Source organism: Fringilla coelebs, assembly GCF_963513975.1.
Source record: "Fringilla coelebs genome assembly, chromosome: 3".
Taxonomy (NCBI): domain Eukaryota; kingdom Metazoa; phylum Chordata; class Aves; order Passeriformes; family Fringillidae; genus Fringilla; species Fringilla coelebs.
The window spans coordinates 82,205,683-82,226,304 of record NC_140030.1 but is presented as its reverse complement, the minus strand read 5'-3'; the positions used below and the strand labels follow the sequence as shown (position 1 = coordinate 82,226,304).

Here is a 20,622-nt window from a genome sequence, read left to right as displayed (position 1 = left end):
CATGCAACACTGATACAAAGGTTTCTCACTGTATTTGCCAATTTTCTAGCATTCTGTGGCATCCACCTCTTTCCTCACATTATGCAAGTAAAATACAGACCCCAGTAACTGCTCTGTCACATGCAAGCAATTCAATAGAAAACGCTCCTTAAAAATCAGTTGTTTTATCCTTCAACCCTCCTGTCTCTCCTCTTATGACAAGCAAGTTTATTTTGCGTCAATTTAGAATATAAAAATTGTGCTAACCACCTCAGCAGCAGCATAGTCCAACAAATTATTCCATTTCAGGTAACATGTGCTTACTCAAGACAAACAAAAAGGCCTCATATTTTATTTTGCATTAGAATTTTCTTATATTCATTCATATATTCTTATATGCAGCCAAAATCTACTAAACTAAATCTAAAACTATTGCCCCCCCGATACAAACTTTGGTTTAGGAAACAAAGTAAGTTTTATTTGAAGTTAAAAAGAAGCACATGAACACTACAGCACAGTGTGTAAAAACAGAGTCATTCTCAGTAATCTGCAAAGGGAAAATATAATTACTGGCTTGTTGCAAAAAGAAATCAGATTCTTTGGAATAGATAATAATGGTTATAAATTTAAATAGTTCTGGAACATTTCCACATTTCCCAAAAATAATCCAAAATATGTCAGATGTCTTGAGGTGAACACTTGTTATTTACCCCACAACCAAAGCAAATACATGGAATACATTAAATGTTATTTCTACAGCATCTTCAACTTATAAATACAGATATGTCTGCACTTTGGTAATCCTCCAGAGAAGGATCTTCAATTGACTCTGAAGAAAGGAATTTAAAAGGGCATCAAAATGTTAGACTTCTCACAAAATATAAATATAAACCCACTTAATTAGAAGAACAGTTTAAGATACGCGCCTTGGAAGCAGAGAAGCACAGAGTTTAAAATGCCAGGAAAAGAAAGAGTAACATTATAAAACATTTAACTCAAAATCAGAATGGTTCTTTAATAATTGCAAATGAACTTTTTACAATATCAGTTTTTTAACCTTCTGGGCACACTTCCGGGTAAACACTTGAGTATCCTCTGTGAGTTACAAAGAGTAAGTTTCCTGTGTTATACAGCTAAAAAACCTGGACATTCATAACAACTTGGCATCACATCTTCTTTTAAAAAAGAGATCACACAATAATTTAGACAGCATTTATAGCATTATAAAATCAGACTCCCCCTCTTTAATCACTCACAAGACCAGTCATTAAGAATACAACAGCTTTAGGAATACAAATAATGAGGATGTAAAACTATTTGTGCAAAACTGCATTATTTTTACTGTCTAAAATTTCAGGGAAGTAACACCGCCAAAAGCAGAGAGAGGATAACAAAGACAAACAGTCATGAAAGCAATGCTACCTTAGATTTTCAAACAGGAATTACATTATGAAGTAAATATTATGTAAAGAAAAAAAAATCTGATGGCACCTTGAACAACAATGAGAAGTGTCCTGGTAATTGCAGTTGAACGGGAATTGATACAGGTTCTTGTTAAGAGTCTCTTTCAGGAGTAGCAATTGGTCTGGGGGTATCAACTCTAGCATTTCTTCCCATGCAAAAATCTATCTTTCCAACATCTTTGCTTTGCGGGCTACTGATGCATTTAAGAATGAGCAGTCTTTTGAGGAGTGTGCTTTCTTCCATGCATCTGAAATCTTTAAAACAGCTGGATCATTGATTCCCTGGATTTCCCTACTCCAATCCATTTAACTGCAGGAGAGAAAAAGCATACTTCTATTGTAAGTAATACAAAGCAAGAGTGGATTGTATCTTAAGATACAAACTCATCTTCTTGAGCACCACATTTTGAAGAAAAACACAGCATATACTATTCAGACATTTAGAAATTATAACTTTGTCTGTTGTTCTCAAAGAATACATGGACAATTTCAAAAGTAGGTATTCCTGAAACTGCTATAATAAATTAATAACTTTTACAAATTTTAAGATAAAGGGTAGTTAAAAACTATCAGAAAAGTAAAATTTTTCATCCTGGCTTTGGATGGAAACACAGGATCACCTTTATTAGGGAGCATCAAGAAATGTATCAGTTCAGGAATATATATGCACTCTCATATATAATTCAATTCTCAATGTATACTGTCATACATACTCATGTATATTTATACACATACATATGTATATACTCTTAATATATACCCTCATATATAATTCATCATACTAATTAATAACCCATAGTGCCACTGACTTTATGATCATAGCAAAACTAAACCCCGATTATAACCAGTCTAAAAGACACTTGAACAAGCTATGAAAAAAAATCTTAATTGAACAAGAACTATAGTATAAGCCAGAGAAGGAACGCCTATTAAAACTTCTAAAAATTTTGAGTTCAACAACTAAATAAAAAGTAGTAATACCATAATCACCAGTGGCACCAGGTACATCCCAATAAGCACAGTTAGAAACTAGTTTTCAGTATTTTGAGTGTTCATTAATACAAAATACCAAACAGGTTTCATGGAGCAGGAATAACCCAGACAACAAGAAGAAAATCTGTTCTACTCACCAGGAACACCCAACTCCATTTCTATAAAACGAACATAGTTTTGTGCATTTACAGGCAGCTCATCAAACGTCCTGGCATTTGATATGTCCGTAACCCATCCTGGGAGTGTCTCATACTGAACCTCTACTTTGTTTAAGACTTCGTGGTTGGCTGAGAAGCAAACAGAAACAAAAATTTTATGTCCATGGATACTGTGTATTCTCTACCATGAAACACTAATGAGGTGTTACCTCTTACACAAAGAGGTTTGTTGGAAAGGTAATACAAGCACTGCAACCACTAAAGTGTTGGGGGTTTTGTTAATATAAGCATAAGGGGAAAAAAAAAATCCAGTAACTACCTGGACTTAAGACTTCAGGAATTCCAGTGCTCAGTCACATGCATATATTTTGCTGAAACCACAATCTTTTCAGTTCAGAAAACAACTTTTCAGGGAAATAATTCCCCAAAATGTTCTTTTTTTTTTCTGAATACTGAGAACCAGATCCCTCTTCATAAGGGAATTGTGAAAGCAAAATTAAGAACCAGTTTGTAAGTATCAAGCAGCTAAAACATATTTTAAAATGGCATAGGAGTGTACCTTTTACTAAACATGGTCGTAAGATGTAGTTAAGACTTAACCGACCTCTGATACCCACAGACCCTTTGCCCCAAAACTCTGCAATGAATTTCTCAACCAGTGTGGAATCCCACAGAATGCATGAACAGTAAGTGTTCTCTCCTTCTCAGAAGAGAAGCAATATTTTGTCCTTCATTTAGTAACTTGCTACAATGTTGTCCTTTAACTATGTATCCTGTGATGATTTCCAGCACTGAAAAACATGCTAGGCATACTGTTCTGGAACTGAATCACTCCAGTAATCATTTGAACATTAAGTCTTGGAATGACATAGGACAGCAAAACAAAGGGCTTAAATCTGAAAATGATCAAAATATATTGATTTCAAAATGGGAGGAGTCAGGCATTCCTTCTTGCCTTCATGAAGAAGAGGGCATAGTAATTAATTTATGTAGGCTCTGTGTCTCAGTTTGAGTCACTCCTGCCAGGACAGCTCGTCAGCCTGGGAAAGGGTTTGATGTGCAAGAGGTACAGTAGAGGTGCAAATACAAAACCAAATGCTAATCCCCTCCAGCATGTGTGTAGCCAACAAACTCAAGCTCAGCATGTTGAACAATTTGTCCTGATGCAGGCAACAGTTCGACAGCAGCAGTGTTGTAAGGACAGCCTTAATGGACTAGGCATTTTGAGAAAGGCTGGAAGAAGACCGCTCTGCTGCCCTTGAAGTCTATAACAGCAAAGAAATATGCAAAGTTTTGGACCAAGGTGTTCCCAGGTTAACGGAATCCTGAACCAATACTCATGGCAATGAGAATAGACAGGCACATTAAGGATGTCTGGCTGCAGAAGCCAAGGATAAGCACTTTACTGTCAGAGGTAACAACTGAGGTGTTGTCTGCTACGCAGGTGACCTGTACAACAGAACAGATGCACTCAAAGTGCACAGCCACAAAGTGATCTCCAGACAGTGCAGATGGCTCCTAGCCTCCCTCTTTCTGAAGACGGAAAGTGAATGAACATCTCATCTTGGATGTCCACAGGCCTTTGAAGCCTCCCTGCTGAGGTCAGAGGGAGACTGCTGAAAGCATTTGGTATTGAACGGTCTAATACTGACTACAATCTTCCATTAGCCTGTATTCCTTACCTCCCCCTAAGAGAGAAGAAAAAGAAGGGATGCATCGCTTGATGTTTCAAATGATTCTTTAATTTTGTCCCAACAGGTGTGATAAATATGATGTGTGGAAAAGACAAGCCACAAACTGAGCTCAGTGTAGTAGCAGATCTAGTCGCAATCTAGATTTCTCTCAGCTTTTCACTGCGATTTTCCCTCAGTGGGTTTTAGGGTTTCCAGAATATTCCTTAACTGCTTAACTATATAATAGACAGAGCAAATACAATGATATTATAATTTGAAGAGTGCTGTGATGCTACTTCCAACTCAGAAAAAATATCTCAGATCTGGGACCTTGGAACCTTTGTAAGAGAAAGATCCTCCAGCAACTTCCAGAAACTGAACATGAAAACAGTCATGTAGGTCAGACCAAAGGTACATCCAGAACAGTGTGCCAGCTCTTAAACCTATAGCAAATGCCCAGGGAAAAAGTGCAAGAAAAAAAAAATTAAAAAAAAACCAAACAAGCATGAAAGTAAAGCTTGTCCAAAGCAATCTCCCAATTCCCTAAGCATCTGTGTTTTCAAACCTTTTAAGCTAGAAGTTATGTCCCTCTGTGCTGAAATCAACTGATGTCTGAACTCGAACAGGAAGCATTAGAGAACTAGACAATAGCTTTTATATTATTTTTTAACTGATTGGCTCAAAGCTAGCAGGAAGTTCTGTCTTCCATAAACTCCTATCACTGGCCAGCAAAAGACTACAGCCTCAGTAACACCAACTGAAGGCAGCCATAAATTCACAAAACATTTTAGGTTCCTGCTTAAGAGGCAATTATGAAATGCACACAGAAAGCTAAACTAAAAAACCCTGAGTGAGACTCATATGATTCTCCAATCCAGGTGGAAAAAGGAACAAAATATCATAAAATGCCATGCTTTTCCTGAGATGGTGGGTATTGTCTGTGATTCTAATTTAGAGACAGTCATTTCACAAGAAGGGTAAATCATGAACATCTCCAAGACAGTGGGAGGGTAGGAATGGGAGAGAGAAAGAAAAAGTCTGCCAGTGAGAGCTTCCCAGACTAGTTTTCTACTAAATTAAATTCCAATGTCAGTGGCACCTTTGAAAAAAAAAATTATACAAGCACACAGCATGCAGAAATGTAGACATCAGAAACAGTCTAATAATGGTCTGCAAAGCACAAAGTGGGAATTAAGTTACCTTTTGTTTTTTATGCCAGGGGCAGGGGTTAACTGCAGCATGTGTGCTGAAAATGCTGCCAAATGTTGAGGAGTATAGCAAAGAGAAGTGTGGAACATAGAGGCACTGTGAGAGACAGCATCTTCCAGCTTACCAGAAGTTCAGCTCAAACTCCTTCCTGACGCTTTAAGGAAGACAGCATGTCAACAGCTTCTACTAAAGTTCTACCAGACTTCTTAATTGTTCATACAGTAAAGAAAAATACAGGCAGGTGAGGCACATTGTGCTGCTATGACAGACAGCTGTTACCTAGGGGTATACAAGGAACAAAGTCTGCTCCCTCAAGAGTTGTATCTAACAAGATTCTGCCCTGAGACATACAATGAATGGAAAAAAACCCACAAATTACTGACATTTTAGTACTTACATGGCCACCTGCTTATGTCATCTTTAAGGATGGACTGCCAGAAACGGTTTTCCTGGCTTGAGCACAAGATCATACAACAGGCTACAGCAAAAGCATTTACTGAGTAGTTCTCAATTCAAACCTCCATTACGTTCAAAGGCCATTTCAAGTAAACACACATGTCCCTAATGTTTTGATACGAGTACCAATCAGGTAATATCTGAATCTTAAAAAGGGAAAAGCATTCCCTGGTTTAATGCAAGACAAGTACTAAATTTCCTGAATCAACGTCATTCAGCTTGCATTCAGACTGGAACTAACACTTTTGTTTGAAGACTCTGGACAGCAAATCACTTAGAAAACTCCCACAAGCACACAGAGAAACAAAAGATTGTTTTAAATACCTTATGAATTACTCTTAACAAATATGTGCTATTTTCAATGCCTAGTGGCACATCATCACTTATTCCTTTACACATAATTACATCTTTGTACTACATAAATCCTACTGTGAGTTGTATCCAATTAATATAGTTGATCTCCTCACCCACAAGAAGTTCTCTCATGATGATGATGATGATGATGATATCACATGAAAAATTGTAACCTGTGACCAGCCTCTAACCCTCAGGTACCAATAAGAATGAAAACCAAAAAGCCCAATCTTTAGTACTGTTTTATGTTCTTCCTTTCTTTCTGCAGTATGTCTAACTATCACAAACTGAAAACGACACATTAAAACACTATAAAAATGCTGGCTTGTGATATTTGAATATTTTAACATGCAGGTACACTCTTAAAAGTAAAAATGACCACTGTCCTCCTCAGGAACTACAGTTTCTATCATGCTAAACTGATGTATATTGGTCATGCATTAGAAGACAGTCTTGCTTTCACCTAAACTAGTTGCTAGTTTCTTGCCCCACCCCTTGTCCCTCTTTTACACTGTGTAGCTTTTGTAGGTTTTTGGCTGCTCCATGACTCACTAAAGGGAAGTGAGCTGTTAGAAATGTAACAGAAGGAAAGAAAAACTTGGCCTTTCAACAGAACCAGTTCTCTTTTGGGGTTCACTACAAGCTTAAATGAAGAGCTGGCCTGCTAATACTGGGCATCAATACAGTAAGGGAACAAGATAACAGAGTTTAGAGTATGAAACAAGCTTCCAATTTAGCTTGAAGGTGATGCAGGCTGTATAAAATAAAAAGGACAAGTAGTAACATATATAGCTATTTGAATCTTTCTAGTAGATTAAATTTAGTATTTGGTACAGGTATCTTTAGGGTGCAGATACTGGTATGGTGTAAAAGATATGTCTGGTGCATGTGAAGACATTAACGGCTTGATGCTGAAGTAAGATACTGCTCTTGTAAGTTTTACAAGTAGAAGGCAAATGCATTTAAAAGTACATTACATTTCACCAAAATCTAACATTTTTTAATAAGCAGTCTTACCAGGAAAATGAGGTATGATTTCGCCATCTAGTTTGTATGCAACACCAACTTTGATTTCTGGAAATACATCCAAGATATCCAATTTGGTAAGTGCCAATCTATAAAGAAACATTACTCTGGTTAAACAAGCTCAACAACCCTTGAATCTTATCACATTGCAAAAAAAGAATCAAACTAACTTGATTCCTGTAACTAATTTTATTTCTTAAGAAAATATCTCATATGGCACTAATCTGTTAGCTGGTCTGACTTAAAAAAAACACCCCAAACCAAAAAACAAACAATCTCTGAAACAAGATGATAGCAACAAAAAAAGGATTAAACACAGTTTTTCTTGCATCCTTCGGTTTAGTACTACATGAAAATGCCCAAAAAATCAAAGAACAGGTATTCTCCAATTGAATGAATTTGTCTATGGCTTTAAGTGTTATAATTTTAATTTTTGAGGATGCTGCCAAGATACCAAACCATTTAAGATATAACTATTTAAGATGACCATTTCATTGCATAATGCCTGTTGGTGTCTGTTCCTGTCCTCTGCCAAATGCTCCTGTCCTACAGTGAAGGCAGAAAAATAATCAAACACTGGCTCTACAAATACCTGGCTACATCTTATTTAAAACAAAACCCACAAAGAACAAAAAAACCAGAAGTATTTAAATACAATATGTATTTACACTATTTGATCTGCTAGAAATTTTATACCAGTTTGCTTCAGGCACCTATCTTTCATTTTGATAAACATCCCAAAGACATATCTATATTTTTACAGATCTTACACATACTAATGGAGACACTGATCGTTTCCCATCTATCTTATTTTGAATACAAGTTAACAAAAGAAATCTCCATAAAGGAGAGAAATCTCCATAAAGGAGAGAAAAATCTACATCTATGAAAATATCAAATGTAAAAATGTAAAAATATTTCATGATAGGAAAAATGAGGAGCAGCTAATTTATCAAAATATCAAAACAATCAACAGATCAATATTAACAGTGCAAATGTTACTAACTGGTATATGCACTATTTACAGTAATCTACAGCATTTCATGATTTCCTGTCAAGTTGCCAGCAAAGCTCAGCAAACAACTCACGCAGTAAATCCATTAATCATATAGACATATCGGAGTGAGACAAGGTCCAGCCAGCCACATCTTCTCTTCCTACCAGTGGTAACACCAAACTCTTTGCCTCTCTGTTGCAGCAATTCTCCAATTTCCTAACAAAGAGTAAGACACATCAGCGTGTGGGGTTCTTTGATTTGCAACACATGATGCAGGCGTTTACTTAACATTTTACAATACATTGTAAATTACCTTTAAAGTCCTTCCCCCAGTTTTTCACAATGCTGTCCACTTGGATGAAGACAGCAATACAAAATGTTCTTTCTAATTCAAGAGAACAATTTTTAGACAAATTTGCAAATTTAGCAAAATTTGTTCCTGGTCTAACCTTCTATTCCACAGAAATGTCTAAGAAAATTGCCATCATGTTTGGCAGTCCTGTAAGCTCAGTCTAGAATCAGAAGATTGAGACATCCAAACACACTGTCACTTACACACCTGCACTTAACCATTGCTAACACTGACTTGATGAAATTCAGACAAGACACACCAAGTTATTTCACCCAGCAGGTCACACCTGAGGCTGTAATACTCACGTTATCCTGTTCTGTAGGAAAGGCACCAATTCCAACCCTGGTTGTGTAGGCTTTCACAACCCCGTACACTTCCCCGACGTTCTGTGGTGGCATGCCCAGACCTGTGCACACACCTCCAACTGTGCAGTTTGATGAAGTCACAAAAGGATATGTGCCTATTAAAAACCAAAACATTTGGTTTAGAAAATTATTAAAACACTGGGTTTAAGCTGTTTTTTCAAAAAATCTAACCTGGCGAGAAATACTACTTGCACTGCACTTACCTAGATTTTACAACACTCAAAACACACTATAAATGTATTTTACAGTCAAGAATATATTCAGTAAGCTCTTAGCTTTGTATGTACATTGTCTGATCCACCTTCACTGGAAAAGGTAGAAATCTTACTACTTACTTCAACTGGTAAAAATGGACTACATAACAATTCTGAATGATGGTACCTCACGTAACAACAAAAAACTGGAGTAAGACACCAGAAAAATATGCCTTGCTTTCTTACACTAAATAAACTCACTAACTGAACAAAGCAAAAATTTGAAGGGAGACTCTCAAGAAAACAGTATTAAAATATTAGATAATGGAGATTTACTATTTTTAATTTTTGGAGGAAAAATAAAATACAAATGCTACAAACCAATCAGCACATAATAAGGATAAGAAATTGCAATGAAATGCAGAGTTCTGGAAAGAACAACTTTGTTTGCATAATCAAATGAAAAAAGATCATTAAAAAAAAAGACTACTGGAATACAGTCTAGTAGTATACAAGTCTGTCTCCAGTTCTTCAGCTGTCATTTAAAATGCAGCCTGGACTGCAAAGAAGAGACTTGAACATCTCAAAATCCTTAGGTTGATACCATTTTTTATTAAGTAGTGGCAAATGAAACTGAGCATGCCAGTCCCCAGCTGAATTGTGAACAAATACTTCATCCTCACTATAACCACACATAAGCAAGATACTTCTACCTGTTTTGTCAGACTTTTTTTGTATATCTTTTGATATGAATCAGATAGGTAAGATAGGAACAACCAAAACAAAAGTAACCAAAAGCAATACAGTTCTTTCAGCAATATAGACATCTTTACAAAGTCAAAAATCCTTCAGAGACTGATCAGTGAGGTTTCACAGATTAGCTTCAGGTATCTCAAATCACTCCAGAGACAGATCCAGGCTTACAGGTGATACGTAACAGCAGTTTGCAAGCATTAATCAGTTTTTAATCTTAGAACACAGTAGTAAAACTTTTCTTAGTACTGACAGGTGAATATAGCTAGTGGATGTCAAAACCAGAGTCAATGAACAGTTCTTACTCACTTTAACCTCCTAGTCTGATATATTTACATTGCTTTGTCATTACTCTGTGCTTAAAAACATAGAAGACCACACATCCCACACCTGCCCCCCCATTCCCAGACAAATGCACATGTGAGCTTTTTTATAGGCTCCAGGAAAGTGGGATGGACTGCAAGACTTGGCATTTACTATCCTCACAGCCAACAGACACATTCACAAAACTCACCTCAATATTAAAACTTCTATGCAACAAAGCACAGACAACAGCCTCATTCAGAATGCTTAATAATCAAACTGGCAACACCAAACCTTTTGACCAGGGCTTGCTATTGTTAACACAAGTGTCCAATCCACAGATGGTATCTATCTATGGAGAGCAGATTTTCTTGTGTGTTTGGGTCTCTCAGCAGAGGCAGGAAAAAAATCAAACTAATCTGAACAACTCTGTATGTATTATAGACATACCTGATGTGTTTCAGACTGCCTGCAACTCCTATTTACATTAAATCCAAAATACTCACCATTTACAAGAAAACAATCCCCCTTGATAGACTTTTTTGCAAATATCTCAGTTTTGCATCAAAGATTTCTCTGTGACAAGCATATCTAAAGACTTCTTTCCTCTTTATTTTTTTGTCTTGTAAAAAAAGGATGTGTCTTCTAATATTCAATTATTATGAGAAAGATTAGTCTCTGTAAATATAAGCACCAAACTAAGACACATCTTACTCTTAAAATAAGAGGCTTTCAGACTGAGTATGTTTGAAAATGCCCAATACCACAACTCATATTGTTTGAAAGCTGAGTGCATACCAGTTTCATAATTGTTTGACAGCAGTCCTTACAGGCTTCAATTTCAGGTGTTAGCATCTTCCTAACAATAAAAATGATGCCGTTACAAGGCCAGTGAGACTGAAGAAAAATGTGACAAAATGCAGGAGCCAATCACACAAGCTCACAGGGGCAGATTATCTGTTGTTACAACACAATAACCAAACAATCATCCTATTAAAAAAAGCTGCTTCTACTACCTAGAATGTTCTAATTTATTAGCAAACTTAGTGTTTTAAGAAAAACTGCATAATTTTGAATATCAAATAATCTTTTGGGATAATCTTTTCAGTCTTTCCTCATTAGCAATCCAGATTACCAACACTTTTCCCAACAATGTGAAACAACGGAAAACTGAGTGTTATCTAAAGACTTTTTTTAAAAAGCAAGCTGATTTTTCAAAAGTCAAGAAGTATTTTGCATATATGCTTTGCCTCTCAAAGCTCTCCATTTTTATTCTCAAGTGATTTCCACAGATGTAAAAAATGGTGAGTGATTTCATTTACAATTTAGAGATGCTGAAGTAATAGCTACACTCTAAGAGGAGCTACTTGATCTTTAATGTCATTCAAATTATTACTCCTGGGAGAGTCTACAGCTTTTTGAAATAATTTAATTAACAACCCACTCACCCACCCCTGTATTATTTCCTAGTCATAGAGAGTGCTGTTCTTCCAAAACAAAAACCACTTCTGCCATGAGAACAGCTTATCACAGGAGAGTTTATATTTAATGTTCCCTTTTCACAATGCAAGTGTATATCAACATGTGTCTCAAAAAGACCATACCTACCAAAATCTATGTCCAGCAGTGCTGCATTTGCACCTTCAACTAAGATCTTCTTTGGTGGTCCATGTAAAGCCTCATACATGAAATAAACACCATCCCTTACCATTGGTTTTACTTTTTCCATGTAGCCCTGAATAACACAAAAGACTATTGTATAGTATAATTTCATTATGATAAAGGCAGCCAGAGTAGAATTGCTATTGTTCCCTCATAAAAATGCTCATATTCCTTTTGAAGAGGAAAATCAAACAAAGAAATGTTAAATATGCCATAATGTGAACAAAGGGAGGAAGAATATGAACCTCAGATTTACACAACAGATATGTACCCTCTCCCTAAGAGGAAAGAAAAAAGGGGGAAGGATGAGGAGGAAAGAAAAATCCAAACTTTTGAATGCTTTAGAAACATTCAAATCATGAGTATTATCACTCTACTGCATTTGGTCTTCCATTTCCAAGAGTTCAAAATGTCTCCCCCAAAAACCTGCATGTAGGGAGTTCAGCTTCTGGCCATCTGAAGCAAACAAATGCACACAATTGTGAGCTATAATTTTTAAGTAAAAATGAAGTTATTTATTGGAATTCAGCATCAAATGCCTGAATGCCACTGAGTAGCTGGATGCAAGAAGCCAATAATGCTCAGATTATCACTTGGTACACAGCCTTTCTCCTTGAGAACACACGGAAGTTCTCATTTTAACAATTTACTCCATGTGAAATGTAACACTTTGCCTTTCAGAGTGGAATCAAGTGCATAAGATGAGTAATTTTCCTCAAGCTACAAATACGTGTGGTGTTTCCACCTTAACAAGGAGTTTCAGATAGTCCATAATCCTGAACTGCATTAAGCAAACGATAAAGTATTAGGAAGTAATCAACTGTAACTGGTTTCTAGACCTACAAACTAATAAAAATACAACACGTGCAACAGGCCTTACTTAAAGTAAAACAAACAGAAGTGCTAAGAACTCCCATATATTCTACTCTAGAGCTGTAAAAATCAAAGGTAAAGGAAGGATGATTTCTTTGCCCTGATTTTCTTAAAGAATTATCATGTAATTGTGTGTGCTCTCCCTGTTCCCCACACACCTCAGTGGTTTTAAACAATGTCACATTTGGTTGACATTTAAAGGATTAAAAAAAATCTCACACAGGTAAGTTTCTACAAAAAGCATGAATAAAAAGGTTGGGTAGAACAGTAAGACACCTCACAAGATTTTCACATAACTTGGATGCTGTGCAAATAAAACCTAATACCAGTGAGGAAACTCTCAACTGTCCCAATCTCATGGAAAACATCAAATCAGAATTCATTATTAACCACAGGACTAGTTTGCTAGCAATCAGGCTTCATTAGCTCTGCTGCTATCCGTAGAAAAATTTCCATTTTTCTATGTTGCTAGATAGTATTTTTTTAATGATTATTACTTAGAAAAACTATTTACTTCAATTCTTAACTTTCTGAGACAAGGGCTTAACATTCTGCTTTACAATGAAACATATGTCCCCCAACTACAATCCTGGTTTTTCTCCTAGACTGTATGTTTGAGTGAGTAGAAGTAAGTCAAGAAGAAATCACTCCATACAAGCCTTTTTCTTAGAATTCAAGTATCTCTCTTGAAAGTAAGTTTTGAAATGCTGCATAAAACAGAGCCAAGAATGTCCTTAAGGATAGCAGCAGACTCTGCAACACTGATACACATGGTTTCCCATGACACAGTCTAACTCCTCAGACAAGCACAAGCATCAGTCACACCAAGGGATTTGCACATCAGTAACTGCACACAGTGATTATATAATCAGAGAGATAGAAGCAGGCTTACCTTCAGTTTTTCCAATTCCCCTTCAATATCTATTTTTAAGGTAGGATATATTGCTTTGTACTGATTGGCTAACACTTTGAACCTGAAAGGCAAAAATGCTTGACTGAGGTTTTTGTTTGTTTTCTTCCCACCAACACTGGTTACATTCTGCATTTATTTGGTAATTTAACCATTTCAAATAATGAATTACAATAATAATTATGATTGTATAATGTAATAAAATAATATAATTTTTTCTTTTATTTTAAAAGAACTTTTAATTAAGAAAATTAACAGGAACCAGATGTAATTGCTTACACAGGGTACTATCCAGAAACTGAAAACTATGCTTACAACTGTGTACAGTAATTACCTCTCAGAAAAGTCATCAAAATCAGAAACAAGATCACACATTCTGAGTCCACTTCGAGCTGCCTTTGAAGAATATACTGGACCAATTCCTTTTTTGGTAGTTCCCAAACTTTGAAAAGATAGTAATAAAGAGTTATTAATATAAAGGTGGTTTTTCTCTAAAGCTATTACATCCTTAGCATAAAATGAAATGCTGTTAATTGTGAGCATTTAACCTTGTTTCAATCATTGAAAACAAAAGATATTTTTAGGATGCAATCTAGTGTCAGAATATCTGTTTATACAAGTAAATATGTTAATCTTCTACATACTTCTGTTTTTAAACCAATAATTTTTTGTACTTTAGTGAATGCTTGCATATTTATTTTTACACAATTCTAAACCTTTATACTTAAGGAACCAAATGTCAAGAAAACATCCTTCAGTATCATGAACATCTTTCAGTATTATGAAATAAACATCTTCCTAAAACACTGTCCTGAAAACCTAAAGAAACTAAAGAAACTCCTCCCTAAAGCAACACCACAGAGTATGGATTTTATGTTTGTGTATAAGAAATATTTCATTTCATTCTAAATACCTCAACTGAAGCCAGGAAAACAGAGGACATTGCCAAACATCCAAAAGTGACAAAGACACTCAAAATGCTCTCTCTGTGTTAAGAGCTCAGGCATGGATTTTCCACTGTAGCCGATTCTGAAAAACTGAAGTCTTTTTCTTACCATTACCTGCCCACTCTCCCTGAAAAGCCTTTTCCAGTTTAAGTCCTGATGACTTAAATATAATATATAAATATATATATGACTTAAATATAAAATATAAAACTTGCTTGCGCTGACTTTACTGTGAGAGAAGTACAGCTACTTCAGAGAATGGCTTCTGCCAGAGTCATGCTAAATAGCTATCAAAATGGAGCCAGACTGTACTCATCACAGGCAGATCATCAAATATCTTCCCCATCATGCTCAATACATTAAGTAACTTTTTAAGGAGAAGTGAACAGGTCTGCAACATTTTCACAAGTGCGCTATATGTTGCTAAGCTTAATTGTGCACCTAGTTTTAACTGGTTTGGGTTTTTTCTCCCCAATCAGACACAGATTCTTCTTCTGTTATAAATTCTGCATATGCAGAGTGTCCCATAGTTCTTCAAACGGCCTTTGAAGGTACCATACCATGACTCAATTCAAGAGGGCCTCCAGGTAAAGTAGGAGGCACAGGTCATATTGAAACTTCATCTTATGGAGTACCACTTGATATGCGAGTGAACAGAAATACAGCTCATACTAAGTATATAACTCCTTAGCAGTTTGGATTAGATTCAAAAATACCTTGGGAAAAAACTTCAATTCTTCCAGTTAGACTCAATACCAAGTAATTACAGGGAGTGATGTTTACCTCCAGTCAAAAAAGAAAAACCATTCTAATGAACTTTGCACCACACTGTATCCTTTAACCAGACCAGGACACTGTGGCTTAAACAACTGACTCTAGCCTCCACCCCAATTCACGCTCTCCACAGAGAGAAGGGTCCATTTATTTTGTTTCATTAAGACATACCAATTAACAAAAAAGTTGTCAGAAGACTGTACTTACAGAAGCTAAAACAACTGTATAAGCAGAATACAGTGTATTAGATTTTTAGACTAGATTGTATTAGGCTCTTCTATAATCTTTCTGCAATGGAAGCTACATGATGAGCCTTACTGGTGACAGTTTTTGAGCTACATTTAACCAGGTAAAGCATTCAGTTAAAAGAAAAAATAAACTTAATATTTCGAATGGCAATTCTAATGGTAATAGTTCAAAGTCTTAGGCACAAAAGAATTTTAACATCAACCATGGCATGTAGCCAATCTGCAATAAGATATGCTAGCAGATTATTTCAATTCCTTGCCCCCAACAAACAAGAGATCATCTTTTGATAATTCATGATAGCCTTTTCTTAGCCAGCCTGTAGTACTACTTTCCCCATTACAGTTGTTTAGCCTTAAAATTTAGGAGAAAATAGGGTAATTTTAACAAGCTTGAAAACTGTATATTGTAGAATATCAAGACCTCCAAAGAAAGAAGAAATTTAGCATTTTAAGAGCGACTTTAGGTTTTTTGCTTTGAATGTAACTTTTCTCCTAGTTTTTTTTCAAAGCAAATTAATTGGGCTTTCCCTAACAATCTTTAACAATAACCAATAGAGTGGTGCCTTCTCTCAAGTAACTGATTTGACTGACAGTGTTTTTAACTGCAAATATTGCCATATAGCAATTTTAGCTTGTGCTCCATAGATATTGAAGAATAGCTGATACACTCTGATAATAGCTGATAATGGCTCATTAAAATAAGAATATTCTTCCATATCTATCTATATGTTCTGTTTGCTTTTTAAATCCTAAACCAGCAGGTAACAAGAGAGCTGGTACAGCTCAGACAAGTGTGAAAATGATTCCTTGTAAAAATCACTGCCAAATTATCACGCAATGGCAACCTGTGTGAAGCAAGATACACCCAAATCAGACACTCTCTTAAAGCTTATTATCATGTATAAAACCTTTTTCAGATGAGTCTGTCTCAATTACTTTTCATCCATGTAATCTCCCTTTCTAGAAATTCTTCTAAATTTACTGTAATCTGAGAAGACTACAGCACTACAATGCTTCCCAGCTGTAGACAGGTCACTGTTCATTCTGCCAGCTTCTTCCCCAGCCCCAAGAACTAGTGAGCTACTTGGAAAGCACAAGTTAAAAACATACCAAGATAGTTTCTAAAAGGTTTGAAAGCTTTAGAAAGTCAGTAGCATTCTGAAGAAGACAATGTGAACATCCACATGCACCTCTGCCTTTCAGTTATTTGGAGATGCCAAAGGGGTTCTTCAATATTCATAAAGAGAAATACATTTATACAGAAACAAATACCTCCAGTAAACAATTATAACACTAGGAAGCAGAAACTGGCAAATTAACAACTAGAAACCTTTCCATAAGGCAGAATATAAAGACAGAGCCCTTTAATTAAGCATACAATCTTTCACTGGAAGATAAAACTGTAAGAAATAATCCCTGCATAGTCCACATTCAAGAGTCACATGGATAATTTTTTTTAACCCACTGACCAAGCAAAACAGAGATTCAATAAAGTAAGTCCTATTTGTAGAAAGTCATCCCATGTTTGACAAAATAAAACTACCTACTTCTTTCCTGCTTGTTCTTGCCTCTGTTGTTCTTGGATGCCATCAGCAGCTTGGTGAAAATCAAACACTAAGAAAATAAAATAACTTAAGTTGAAAATTTGTGTGAAACAAATTATATCAGCAGTGATTTCTTCAGACCAAGTCTGTTTACCAATGTAGAAAATAAATATACACACTGAAGAAAGGCAAATAAAATTACAGGCGCTTTTTCTTTCCTTTTACCGTTTTTCACAGGGAAGAGTTCTAAGTTTTTTCAGAGACTTAAAAAAGTGTTTATTTTGTAGAATATTTGCAAAGTGAGTATGCACAGAATAACTAAGCCATTTTGACTTTGTAGTGGCCCCAAAGAATATATGGATAAATGAAGAAAAAATTTTTTAAAACCCCAGAAATAGGATACACTAAAAAAAGGTCATACTGCTAAAATTCAGGTGAGACCTGAAAGTTAACATTGTCACCCATTCTACAGATTTCTTAAACAATTTTATGGTTTAGGCAACATCAATTAAAACACATTTGAAAACACAAAAGCTCCTACCAATGTCTTACGTCAACAGAACTCAAGTTCATAAGCCCTGATTGTGTTTTTAAGCATTATACTGTTATTAATGATCAAGATTATGCAAAGTATCCCTTGTATCAACATTTTCTCTACCATAAAAGAAACAAAAAACCAAAACAGAACAACAAAACTCAAAAGACACACATACGTCCACACACACCCCCCCCCCCCAAATCTTACAGGACTCACGTCAAATACAAAGATTGTTGGGCTGGTGCACAGCTTATAGGCTAACAGAATTAATTTAACTGGTTTTCTTAAGCACTATTTCCTGAAAGTTAAAAACTATCTACACATTGCACAGCAAAGACCGATGTAATAAGTATGTTAATCTCTCCAGAACAAGAGTGGTTTTCCTGTTTGCCTGACCGATTTGGCTTTGTGCTTATTTCCATACACTCCCGTATTTTAAAGAATTACATCATGCCCAGCAGTGCGACCCTACCTTTGGCTGGTCTGTTGTTACAGACTAATCATTCATAGATCAATACCCATTTTAGAGAAGACATTTTTATCATGGTAACAGACTTTCAAATTGTCATCAAAACTTTCTAAATAGAGGCATTATGAAAGCTCCTTTCTGTGAAGAGGTTGAATGATTATGAGTGACAGCCAGCAACTGGTCCTTTTTACTCACAATCTGTTTAATCATGAAAAATTCACAGCACTGCCATTGCAATATAATCATCACAGAACAGCTTTTCTAGTAACTGAGCAATTTCCAAATAATTCACCTACAGAATATCAGAAAAGATACTGGAAACTTAGAAACAATTATTCAAATATTTCAGTCTCATTAGTTACTCCAAACTAAAAACATATTTACTCTGAAATAACTGCCAATACATTCATTCACCAAGATATTCCAGATTGGTGTAAAAAACAAAACAAAGCAAAACCAAAGAAAGTGAAACCAAAAGCAAAATTTGTTTTCCCCCATGCTACAAGTTTTTATTTTATAAAGTCCTAAACAGTTTGCATCTTCAGAAAATGATTACCAGAGGCAGCAATAATGTTATAATATCTAAAGAGCTAATCTAAGGGATGAATTTATGTCATAAAGATGTAGTAGGAGTGGTACAGGAAGAGTTTCTAAAGCTCTGATGGATTGGACTCAATACTATTTCACTTCAGGCTTTGAACTGCAGTGCTGTCTGAAGCACAGGCTGGATTCAGTGCTTCACTGATGAGCTCCTCCCAAGGAGGGCAGCCATTCTCTTCATCCCTACAGAGTCCTTCCCACAAAACCTCCTCTAGGAAGCAAGTGGCAATTTCCTTGGTAGGGAGATCACTAGCTTCAAGTCACCCCGGGTCACCTGATTTCCCAGCAGAACCGTTACTGTCAGCAGCACCACTCTGTACCAAAAGGGGAACGAATCCCGAGCTAAGTCACGGCTCAATGCTTTCTGACTGCTCTCATCTGACTTGGAAAGTGAACCTGCTGTCCTGCCTAGGTGATACTTATGGAATAGGATTAGAAAAAAAAAAAAAAAAACACTAGAACATAAACCTGAGAGGGTTCTGAGTGATTTTTTTCTTTCTAGGACCTTCAATAAATCAAAGCAATCCAGGGAGACCTAATCCAAAGAAAAGTACCTATATAAAGAGACGGCTAAAAATTATCACACTTTTACCACCACAAAAAGTCCATAAAAAGCAAAAATTAACAAAACCAAAAGCCAAAAAAAAAAAGACCAACAAAAAACAAACCACAAACAGGAACTTACCAATATGAGCCCTGTCAGAAATTATTAGTCTCTTTTCCCAGCCTTCCAGTCCTTTAAAGGCAAAATGAAATAGTTTAAATTATGTTTTGTACAGCATTTTTGTCTTCTGATGTATAAAGTATAAATACTTTTCATGCTTAGTCTTCAGTCAATCTATTTTAAGACTGAGCAATCACATTACAGAGAAAAAAAAGTAATTTCAGTAATTAAAACTTGGCAACAACCTATAAAGCTGAGAAAATCAGACTTATTCTGAAGAAGAATTCAAGCTACTAGCTCCTCAATTTTAGCAAACAATTAGTAGCTCTTATGGTTCTGAATAATCTAGACCATTGATTTTCCCCACTTCTAGGAGCCTGCTGCCAAGCATGGCTATAGACATAACATGAAGTATCCAAAAACTGAGTTCTGAATCATGAAGTGATTACCATAGCACCTCTTTACATTAACATGGTCAAAGTGTACACCAATATTCTAAGAAGTAAAATGACTTTGAACAGGTTAACACACTTTAAAAAGCCATTTCATTTCTTAAAATCACTTTTTAAGCAAAGAAAAAAGTCTGCAGACAATTCAGATTGTATTCTGAACTGTACAGATTCCTTTTATCTGCCTTCCCATGTGGACTCTGGCACTTACAGCAAGACTACTGTCAGAAAGCAACAGCTAAAAGGAGTTGTGGAAAAATACATTGTATGTAACCTCTACACAGGTATCCTCCATCTAAACAATTTGAGTAGTGTGCCACAAACTATTTTAAAAGTACTATCTTCAAATTCTCACCTTTTCCTTTCTTTAAGTTTTTTTCAGCTTCTTCGAAGAGTCCTGGCAAATGAATTACAACACCATTTCCTGAAGAAAATCATTATATAAAATTTAATTAATTATGTTGAGCATGGGAAAAAATATTTCAAACAGTTCAAAGACACTTCATGTATTGTGTGAAGAATATTTTATTTAAGTTCTTTAACTTACTGCAATTTTGATTCTTAGGAATTTGTCTAAGCCAGATTTGTTCCTAAAGTATGCATTTCTACCTATATGCATTGAATCTTCCTAATAAATGCAACAAACTTTCTATTTAGACCAGTACAAAC

The 20,622-nt window shown here is 35.7% G+C and overlaps 1 protein-coding gene across 1 annotated transcript in view; it reads right to left on the bottom strand.

The window, feature by feature from the left end:
- Positions 1 to 295: 295 nt before the first annotated feature.
- ADSS2 (adenylosuccinate synthase 2) overlaps positions 296 to 20,622 on the bottom strand; it is a 37,347-nt gene continuing 17,020 nt past the window's right edge. The window contains exons 3-13 of the mRNA XM_084203152.1: positions 20,309 to 20,377; positions 19,526 to 19,576; positions 17,237 to 17,303; positions 14,055 to 14,162; positions 13,703 to 13,784; positions 11,884 to 12,010; positions 8,966 to 9,120; positions 8,400 to 8,524; positions 7,303 to 7,400; positions 2,573 to 2,722; positions 296 to 1,752 (exon numbers count right to left, since the gene is read on the bottom strand). Of these exons, the coding sequence (XP_084059278.1) occupies positions 1,700 to 1,752; positions 2,573 to 2,722; positions 7,303 to 7,400; positions 8,400 to 8,524; positions 8,966 to 9,120; positions 11,884 to 12,010; positions 13,703 to 13,784; positions 14,055 to 14,162; positions 17,237 to 17,303; positions 19,526 to 19,576; positions 20,309 to 20,377 (1,085 nt within the window). The 3' untranslated portion in view covers positions 296 to 1,699. The remainder of the gene's footprint in view (positions 1,753 to 2,572; positions 2,723 to 7,302; positions 7,401 to 8,399; positions 8,525 to 8,965; positions 9,121 to 11,883; positions 12,011 to 13,702; positions 13,785 to 14,054; positions 14,163 to 17,236; positions 17,304 to 19,525; positions 19,577 to 20,308; positions 20,378 to 20,622) is intronic.